A 10907-nucleotide genomic window follows, 5' to 3' on the forward strand; every position below is an offset into this window, starting at 1 on the left:
AAAAGGAGAAACTTCTGTACATTTGAAGAAGACTTTGGAGGTTAAAAAAAGCCACTGAAACTATCCAGATGCTGAAGAAGATGAAATTCTTGCTCATTCCTTGAGCTCCCAGTTTTTTATTTCATTATTTTGCCTTTGTCTTCACATGGCTGCAAAAAAAACCTTTACCAGTAAAAAAAAAAAAAGCATCTAACTGTTTCCATCAGCAATCAGCATGTTTTTAAGTGTATGTAGTTAATGCTTAATAATCATCATCATTTTTGCCCCCTCTCACTCCCCACCTCTGTGCTCATCTCTGCACCCAACCTTCCCTTCATGTCCAACAATAGAAAACGCACCAGTTAATTAAAGAATGGAGGGTCCATCTACTGAAGAGGTTTGTGACCCATACACCACAAGAGTGCAATTAAATCAAGTACCCGCTGGCAGGAGGAGAGACAGAGAGAATAAATATGAATACATTCCTTAAAAATCTGTGTGCATGTATGTTTCCTTTGAGAAGTGATGTCATTATGAGCCACAGGCCTGTGTGGAACACCTTGTTTGGGTATTTTATTTTTTAAAAAGGCAGAATAATCACTGAAGATTAACGCAACATGTTGTAAGTGATTCTTAGTGAACTTGGCATCAGGACAAATCTGTGTTCAGTACCAAAACTGGTATTGGATGCTGCTTTTTGCAATATTTATGCTGTTATAATCGCTTTTTCTTGTCTTTCCTGTGGTAATTATTATGCTCCAAGTTCCATAAAGAGCTGGCATTTAAAGTCCAGGATCAACTCAAGTTTACGGCATCAGAGATCCACAAAAATACAATCATAACCAAAGCAGAATCCAAAACCATGAAGACATTATGTAGCCATCCCCTTCCTGTGAACTTAATACCACGGGGAAGAATATCCACTGTCTGTCTACTGCAATGAGATTGCAGCTCATCCAATATGCAGAAGCAGGTATGCTAGGTATGAATTTCAAACAGTCTGCAAAGAATCTCTTATTATCAAATGGTTCATAGAGCCAGACTCATGAATGCATGTGTTTAAGCTCAGAATGGCAGAGAGAGTGACGACAGCATCAACCACAGAACTGGAGCTGAGCTGTTTGTTGGAAATTAGATGAAGAATAATATGTCAATCTGACTCTAACTATGCCTGACTGATGTTGTCGACTTCTAAGCTGTAGGTTTTTCTATGAGAAATGTTTGATTGACTAATCCAAAAATACATAAACATGACGATGGGAGTAATGAAAAACTAATGTTACGTTTACATCACTAAAGCCCAACACATAATATAAACCCTTAACCAAAGTTTGCACTCATCCATTCAGCCAAAGCAGGCAAGAACCCCTCGGGGTTCATTTCAGCCTGGTTATATTTTACCTCAGCATAAATCACCATAATGAGCATGCAGAGTGGGAACCAGAAGAAATGGAAAATTTGCACATGGCTTAGGCAGATGGCAGATACAAAGTAGCAGCTAGTTAGCAGAGAGCAAATGCCTTCACTCAGACTGACACAGAGCAGCACAGGCACCAACATGCAAGCAACTGAAAGAGTTCAAACTTCAAACCAACAGGCAAACTTTAGTTGGTGAAGTGATTCAGCCGTCGTCGGCGGAGCGGTCCTTTAGGTTGGGCCTGGTGTTGCAGCATGGGCAGAAAAATACCCCGATTTCTAACTTTGTGTGTGACTGATGCACAAGAGGTAATCTGAGCTTGTAAATACAACACTTCATTACACAAACCCACTTCCACAGTTTGGTCTAAAGTTAGTTGTAGCATTTGCAGTTTTCACATTAAGAGGTGGGCGGGTGAGCAGTCGTTTCTCATTTTACCTCATCATTTTCATAGATTTTTTTTTTTTATTGTTGCTTGAATCAGTTGACGCTGACCTATGAATCACTCTAGCATGACACATGACACACCTAACTCAAGGGATCACCTAACTCAACGATCATTCATCGTTGTGTCTGCACATAACAGAAAACTCAGCAAAGAACCACTTAATTTCCCACTGTTAGATTTTTCCTATTTCTTTGACTGAATCTACGATAAAAGCCAAAGGTAGCAGAAAAATACATAAAATAGCATTTTTGCACTAACACGGTGATTCTCAAAGTGCTGTTGGCCTATGACTTTTATATTCTGGCATGCTGTGCAGAAAACAAATATTGACACAGGACCTCAGAGATACATCTGGCCATTCTGTTGATCCATCTACTGAAGCCTCATCAGAAATGGTCTCAGGTGAAGTGTGGCTGTCAAGAAGGCTGCTAGGGCTCCTGAAATATGTTTTGCAGTCAAACGGTGCATTTTGAGTTGCCCTAATGTTTTTTCTTAACACTTCCTGACCTCGGCCTCACCCTCACTATTTCCGTTGACTGTCATTTTTAATTACATCACAAACACATATATAATCTTCTTCTACTTTGTGGAAATCAGTTATTCTGGTTTGTGTTGCACAGCTGCTAAATGTTGACATGGTCTGAAAAGTCAGTGTTAGCTTAAAAATTTGCAGTCCCTGTTTGTTTTCCTATATTTGAGAAGAAAAGCCATAAAAACTTTCTTTCTGTTTTCTGGCTTTTAATTCACATTCATTTTTTTCCTCCCCAATAACAGAGAGAACCTGTCTGATGAGGCTTACAGGCTGACTTTTGTAATGAAATCCTGTGAGAGGGTAGTGGATTAGTGAGCTTCCAGTTGTCTCTTGACATCTGCCCACTTGATACCTCAAAATCTATGAATTCTTATTTAAAACACAAAGTGAGTGCGGTGTTTGTCTTTGACAGAGGGCAGAGGGGCACGAGTATCAGCCTACAGGTGCGTGCCTGATCAAAAAGTTCATGGCAGTGTTATGAGACAGACATATGGCAGCCTTATTAACATAGTGCTAAAGAGCTAAATCACACCCGGGACAGACTCAGACTGTCCACTGGCAGCCTCCCACATCTGACAGTGTCAGACCTTGGTGTAATTTGAGTGAAAGGGAGCTAGCTCACAATCCTCTCTCAACTTTCTGACACATCTTTGATTTCTTTTTTGCAGGTTTGAATTGAAAGATACGTTTTCCTCATTTCAGAGGTGGGACTGCGCTGCTGGGTAAAAAAAAAATTACTTTAAATATCCTCCCGGTGCCAGGTCACAGCTCACATAAAATAAAATAAAAAGTCTGAATAGGAAAATAAATGGAAAAAGAACAGTCTGACACAGTTACTGAATGAGAAATGAAGACCAGCGCAACAGAATGACAGAGAATGGCTAAAATCCATTGTTCATATACAGCAAGTGAATGATTGGTGTACAGTATTGTGCAAATATTAGTTTATTTTAATTTGTGCAGGTCCACTGGCTTTACTGACATTAAGCAACATTTCATAACAAAAGGGAGCTGCAATAAAGAACTTTATATGTTTAAAGGTCCAGGATGCATCCGCAGGGGAGTTAGATTTTCAAGGAAGAGCCAGAGAGTGAAAATATGTTTCAAAAGTACTTTAATACCTTTCTGTAAACTCAGCGGTACCTGAACTACTGAAGAATTTAACAGGATTCACAAAAATGCTGCAAGCAAGCAGCCATTTATATCTACCCAACAGGTGTAATGTACCTGAGTCCTGTATGTTTCAGCTCCAGCAAACAACAACGTTGTAAAATGAATCCTTTGACTCAGACAATTTGATGATAGCTAAAATAGATCATTAGGTTTTAATGAACTTTTAAAAGCACAGTTTGTTATTATTCTAGCGTTCGAATCTGTAAAATATATATGAAAGGGATCCTCATGCTGTTACTTTCATTCTGGCCTTCAGAGACACTGAATTTTTATGTTATTTTACTTTATTTATTTTTAATCAAACATTAAAAAGCAGAATTTTATTTCAAAACTTCCACATGTGTTATATAAACCCTACATATTCACACTCATAGCCAGTGCATCACTGTTTCGTGTATAAGTGCTGTACCCACAAGCTGTGATTCGGATTTTTTCTTTAATTAAGTACTTCATAGATTGACAAAATGATCCCACTTCTATTTAATTAAACAATTTAAAGATGCCAAGAAGACACTGGGGATGTTTTTACTGTTTAAAGAAAAGCTGTTGTACACAGAGCTCATACACATTCATCGCTGATGAAGGTACACACTCAGACAGGAGATAATATAAGCAAGTACCGTATGTGTTTCTGATCTTTAACACTCACGTCTGTTTGATTGCATGACACATCCACGAGATTACAGTGGATCCATGTGCATGACACCAAAAGGCTTCGTTAGAAGTCTCAGAGTTTCATTCTTCTCCACTTCATTCTGTCATAATTTCATCAGAGATCATCAGTGGAAAAAAGAAAAGATAGTCCCAGGATGATTTTCAGGCCGTCAGACATGAACAGTGTCCCTGCTTTTGATCAGCTAAAGCTGTTAGAGCCTCGCTGCAGCTGGCGAAGGCACTGACCTGCAAGTTTGTTATCATCTACAGCAAACCAGTTAAAGATCCCCAAAGCGTCTCTTTACTGGATTCAAAATACTAACCCCTCATTTTCAGTCACAGGTGTATTTAAAGCTGCCACCTTTGTCCCAATCCTCTCTCTCCTAGATTGGCGTGGGTACATGTGGAAGTGTGTGTGAGCGTTCATTATGCTTTCTAAGTTTACATGCATGTTTGCGTCTTCACTGGCGTCAGCGCTGTCACTTTCTGCACCAGCACCAGGCTCCTCCCACAGGCCGAGGCTCCTCCCCCTCCCTCTCTGTCAGTATAAAGTATGGTCTTCTCTCAATCTCATACTCAGTCACAGCCTCATCAGTGGAGCAAAGCTCACTATCTTCAAATCAGCCTCTCCTGGTTTACTTCAACAGCTGCAGGTAAGGTTTAAAATATTCTCTGCAGTTTGTTTCATTTTAAAACTTCATTTTATTTCTCTGTTTTCCTGTCACAGGAGGATGGTTACACACACTCACTAATGCTTTGAGGTGTCCTGTCCCCTCATTTTCAGTTATTTATACACTGAAAATGAGAATACTGTAGACAAGTAAAGACTGGACTGGTATTTATATAGATAGTTATCCATCTATATGTCGTTTTCTTCTTTTGCCTTTTTAGAGCACAAATGAAATGTTTATTACAGTGGATCTTTTCTTCTCTTTATTTAAGTGAGTGGTGGGTTTTAATGAAAGAAAATTATATTCATACACGAGCCAAACAGAATTATTAAAAGATTATACAATATTTATGATTAAAAGTCTTTAAAAAGTAACAGATGAGTAAAAATAGATCCATGCTGAAAGCTGAGCTGAAAGAGAATTATGTCTGAGTGTCCAAATGACCACATAAGAAATTTAATTTTGCCCCTAACTTTTATCTGGAGGAAAACTCTGTGTTTGTGTTTAAATGCTCACAGAAGCTGCTGGTTCTGTGAGCATCATTTGACCTTTGTTGTGGATAAAATTATCATTCCAAGAGTTGGAGTTAAAAGAAAGTAGGAAAGAAATTCCTCATCACATTTCATAGGAGCTATTTTTATTTTTATTTTTAATCTCTGTGTATAAACTAAGTAGTGATGGGTAAAAGTGTTATTTTCTCATTTTGTTTTCTGAGGAGAGGAGAGGAGAGCTGTCACATACATTACATTATCACATCATTACCAGCCTATTACATAATGATTGAGAGACAATGACCAGCTGCTAAAAGGAATTATATTAGCATGAGCAGAATGGCTATTTACACCACCGCTGTGTCCGTTTAAACAAATTATTCAAACCAAACGTTTCACTGGACTTATGGTGATAAAATCACACAAGAAGAAATTCTCCATTTCAGTTGGTTTAAAACTGCAGAGGAGGGCGATTTCACCTGCACGTCTGTAATGATTTGACCAGTGAACAACGACTAGAAGACGTTCTGGACTGTTAACGGTACAAAAGGATCTAGACTAAGAACAAAGACTCAGTACATAAAATAAATGAAAAATCTAAAACACTTATTTTTTTATTTGTTCTGCAAAGGTAGAAACCATGGCAAAGTTATGCTCTCCTGCATATCTATGTTCTGGTGTTTATGGGCTGTAAAAAGATCATCCTTGACTTAGTAAATATATTAACACAGAGAGACGCAGCAGAGCGCTGTAACACTGTGACAGACTGAGGCAGTGGGGTTTTTGATTTATCTGAGATGGAAAGCCTCCAAGCAGCTTTTGCTGTTGGTTTTATCTAATTATCCACTTTAACTCATTTTCCTTTGGAAATAAATTTCGGGAGTAAAACATTATTCATCAAAGATAATATGCTGCTTTGGCAGGCTTCAAGATCAAAATAAAATAAATAAATCATCAAAATGATCTTCTAACCAAATTAATAAGAAACATCTATAAATGTATTTATTATTATGTTTAATAATATTATATGTATTTACATGAGGGGTTAAAAAGGTTTCATGCCTCTGCTTTCAGTGTGAGTAAACTTCATGTATTGATTCTGTGTGACACCGACTGTCCTGTGAGCCCCGTTCAAAAAACAGCACATAGATCAACATTCGACTATAGAGACCGCAACTCCAAACAGCACATACATATACATGTATGTGTCTGTGTGTAAACATGAAGCCGTTCTGTCACAGGCAGAGCAGGAGAGTATTTATGAATCATGAAATAATGTTTGCTGTAGTTCGAGGCAGAACCATTAAAGAGTCATCTCTTTCTCACCCGATGTGTTTAAATGACCTTAAATTGATTTATTGCTGCTTTTTGCAAAGCCAATATTGCCTGCATTGGTTTGTTTTCCCTTAGCAAGCTGAGGTGAGACAGAAAGAGAGAAGAGGGCAGATGAGAGGCAGTAAAGAGCAAATAAAGACTAACTGGAAATGTGCTATTGAGTTTGTTTAACTGTTATTCTCTCCCTGTCTCTCCATCCAGCCATGAATGTAGGCATCTGTGTTTGTGTTATCCTGGCTGCTTTGTCCAGTGGTTCCCTGAGTCTGCCTTCACAATCAATTGTAAGACACACACACACACACACACACACACACACACACACACACACATTATGCAGAGCTAAACAGCGCGTACATTGCCAATTAAGGGAAGTGGAGTAGGACCCTGATTACAAACTTTAATGTCTAAATTGCCTCCACGTGGTACAATTGGATTCAATTTTCCACTGGAGGATAAATATTTTTTTTCATTTGAATTTTTTTTTTTTTTTATTACTTTTTAAATGTGTTATTTCATAAATGTGTCATTTTCTCCACAGACAGCTGAAAGTACGGCTCTTCTCTCAGGCAGCGGATCTCTCCCTTCTCCCAGCCTGAAACGGCAGGCTCGCTCCGCTCCAGCGCCCCTCTCAGGGCATCTTATCAACTACAGCCAGCACCAAGAGGACGCAGACACTCCAGACAGCCTGAACCAGCTTCTGGCCAGACTCATCTCTAGGAAAGGTGTGATCAGACTGCCGATACAGAATAAGAGAACAAAGGATGGGAAGAGAAAATAAAATGACCGCCTTTCCCTTTTCCCTTTACTTGTCATCTCATTACATGCTCATATTTCCCTATTCCTCACATCCATCCTTCTGCAGCTTGCGTTCATTCATGCTGTGTTTCAGTCCCACCATCTGGCATTTCCCACCTCCCTCTGGCCTCCTCTCTTCATCTTTCCATGCTTGCTACTCCCCTAACATTTCTGCCTGCGCCCTCTATCATAGTCGTCTGCCTACCTCCTGACCTCACTCTCTGCTTCCTCTGTCACCGCGCATCGGTTTTTTTCTTTCAAGTAAACGCTGTGTGACTACGAGACCTGCTGAGCTCATGGACAGAAATAGAAACACAGCGAGTCAGCATGAGTTAGATCAACAGTGCCATTTGGAAGATAGACCGTATATTATTATCATACAGTATGGGTAGTTTAAAAAAAAAAGAAGAACAACATAAGTTTTATGAAATGCAGTGAATGTTTTCTTTTGTTTAGTTTGTTTCATCCATGTCTCCTCTAGGCTCTGCCTACCACACCAGATCCTCCCTCAGCAGCAGAGCCAGTGGTCTCCCCCCCAACCACAGGATAAAGGACAGAGATTATCTCGGCTGGATGGACTTCGGACGGCGTAGTGCAGAGGAGTACGAATACTAGTCCTGAAGGCACGGCTTTGTTTCTTCGAACGCTGAGCCCAAAACCTCCAACATCACCAGTTAAAGTTTTTATTTTAAAAAACCTGGAGCCCTTTTCACACTGCACTCTCAGCCCACCAGAGCTGACTTAGTGAGAAGTATATCTCAGCACATATCCTTCAATCTACGAACCACAAACTTCAATCCAAAACTTACGGCACATTATTGTATATCTGTGTTGCTGTTAAGACCAAAGGTAGCAATGCTTGTCCATCCCGCAGTGCTTTCTTAGTCCCTCACTCTCTCTGTGGTTTGGATGGTAATCACTAAAAATGAGTCACAAAAAAAGTTTTTTCATGGAAAAAAGGTGTTTTGATTTCTTAAAATATGGGGTCACTGTAATTTTCTAACCAGCATAGAGTTTTTAATTTGTTTGGCAGTACTTTCTTACTTAAAGTTACATGAGTAGCTCACGATCTGCTAATGCTATTAGACATTGGTTACACAGCAGATGCTTGTTACCATAAATTCATTGTTAGTTAAGTTGTTTTTGACAAATGCAATGTTAGCTTTTTGGTGTTAACAGATCAGTGAAGAAACAGTAGGTCTGGTATAACAATGGGAAATGCCACATTTCCATTTCAGTGGATATACAGAGCTTAACTAAGAAATCACAAATATTTTAGCAATGAGTCAAAACTTGTTTAAAACTAAAAAAGATTATCATTTAGTCTGCAATAAATCATGTTTATATGACTAAATTTAAGCCAGTGCTCTGAGAACTGCACTAAAAACATCATTTCGATTAATATGCTGCTGGATTAACCCATTACAGAAACATTAAAAATGATTTTGGCAATTACCAGTATTGTTAATTTAGGGCTTCTGTGACATTAAACTTACACTGGGTGGAGATCTAATTAATTTGTTTAGCACTGTAAGTCCAACAACTTCAACTGTTAAAAGGCAAAAATTACAAAAAGCTGTTAAACATAACACCCTTTAAATATATTTCCAGTGAGAAAAATCAGTGTCTTAGGATTTAGACATTCGTATTTTAAAGTACTGTTAAAATGCTTAATTTTACTGAGCGTTACTGTATGAATGTATCTGTAGACTTTTAATGTGCCCTTAAGGTGTCCTCTGCAAACTAATCTTCATAAAATTACACAATAAAAAAACAAAAACGACACAACAATAAAAAGCATGTTGTTTCATATCACACCATGCTCAACACTGAATGTGACACATCATTCAAAAATCTTTGATCGTGCTAGAAACTGGGAGAACTGGGTGAAAAGTGGCTAACATGGCAGGCTGCTGCAGTGTGCAGTGTGAAAAGGGCAAAACAGGTTTTGACAAGCACAAAGTGTTGTCTGTTTGATACCTGGGAGTCTCCCTGACTTTGCATAATGGACTTCAGTGGCAGACACAATAACATCAGGATGCTGCAGATATTAAATCTACAGATTAGAAATCTTTTCTTTTCTTTTTTTAACGGCCTTTATTATATATAAAGGTTAACTCTCTGTATTAAATCATTTGTTTCTACAGATTCAGTGAAACTCCAAATAAAGCTTTGTTTTCCTCCAATGTCAGCAAGAAATTCAAACGCTTTCTTTTCAGTCTCATGATCTTATGGTTTCAGGGCACAGGTGGTGGGGCAGTTCTCTATATAGTGTTAGATTTGATCACTGCAGAAGAGAAAGAATGGATGTCTCTTTTTTTTACAAACCTTTGGTGCAACCCAGTGTGGGATTTCAGCAAAAGAAAGCCAAAACATTTTCATTTGTGCCCACTATAAGTAAAATAGCTTTCCCGGGATTAGCATTGGGACAAAGGAGCTGGTAGCTAGAAAAGGTTATAATTTAAATCAGACTTAAGTCTCAAAGAGCTCATTTTGCCTTTAAAAGTGTTTGTGTTCGTGCCTGGGGATTAATTAAAGTGGATTATGTTAATGATCTGTTAGTCCTAATGCAATGAAGTTAGGATGAGTACTGTGAATAAAATAAAAAGCCCTAAAATAATAAAAACAAATCTCCTGGTGAAATGAACTAAATGCTGATGAGGGGCAAAATAAAAAATTATCTTCCTCACAAATATGAAAACAGAAAGACAAATTAAACTCTGGCTCTGTTTCTAATTAAATTTGTACTTGAAGTCTTTGTGTGCGAAACTGGCAAAAGTGATATAAATATACTGATAGGTGCTCTTTGATGAACACGTGGAAAGGAATTCTCTTCCGTTTATCCAATTTAAAGTCACGGGGAGGCTGGAACTGACCCCAGCTGCCATAGAGCGAGAGGAGACACCCCGAACAGGTCGCCTGTTACAGGACCAATGCAGAGAGACAGATAATCATTCATAGATTTATCAACTTACTGTGATATTAACTTACCAATATTAGTTATGATGTTATGACAATGAAAAATCCCATCATAGCTTAAAGACCTTACACTAAAATATTATCACAATAGAGTACTTCTGTCCCAGATTGCAGGCTTACTTGTGATTCATTCAAATCTACTGGAAGTTGGACCAGTGAGGCCATGAGATAAGTGAACCATTTTGAAGAAGAAGTCTCACAATTACTAAGATACACTACCTGGCTTAGCTTTGATTACAGCAGGCATTCGCTGTGGCATTGTTTCAATAAGCTTCTGCAATGTCACAAGATTTATTTCCATTCAGTGTTGGATAATTTTTTTTTTACCAACATCTTGTATTGATGATGATAGTGTTTTTTCTTTTACCTTTCAATACGGATGGTCTGTTTATGTTTTGATCAAGAGCCTTTTTTGGGCAGCTGAAGAGGAGAA

At 38.4% G+C, this 10907-nt stretch overlaps 1 protein-coding gene across 1 annotated transcript; it reads left to right on the forward strand.

Annotated features, from left to right (window-relative positions):
• The first annotated feature begins 4791 nt into the window (after positions 1–4791).
• On the forward strand, positions 4792–10008 carry ccka (cholecystokinin a). Its single transcript, XM_082552837.1, has 4 exons — positions 4792–4856; positions 6902–6981; positions 7239–7422; positions 7977–10008. The coding sequence occupies exons 2-4, from the start codon at positions 6904–6906 to the stop codon at positions 8108–8110; spliced, it is 396 nt and encodes a 131-aa protein (XP_082408963.1). The 5' UTR covers positions 4792–4856; positions 6902–6903; the 3' UTR covers positions 8111–10008.
• The last annotated feature ends 899 nt before the right edge of the window (positions 10009–10907 follow it).

The sequence above is a fragment of the Aulonocara stuartgranti genome, assembly GCF_965226115.1.
Source record: "Aulonocara stuartgranti genome assembly, chromosome: 11".
In the NCBI taxonomy this organism is placed as follows: domain Eukaryota; kingdom Metazoa; phylum Chordata; class Actinopteri; order Cichliformes; family Cichlidae; genus Aulonocara; species Aulonocara stuartgranti.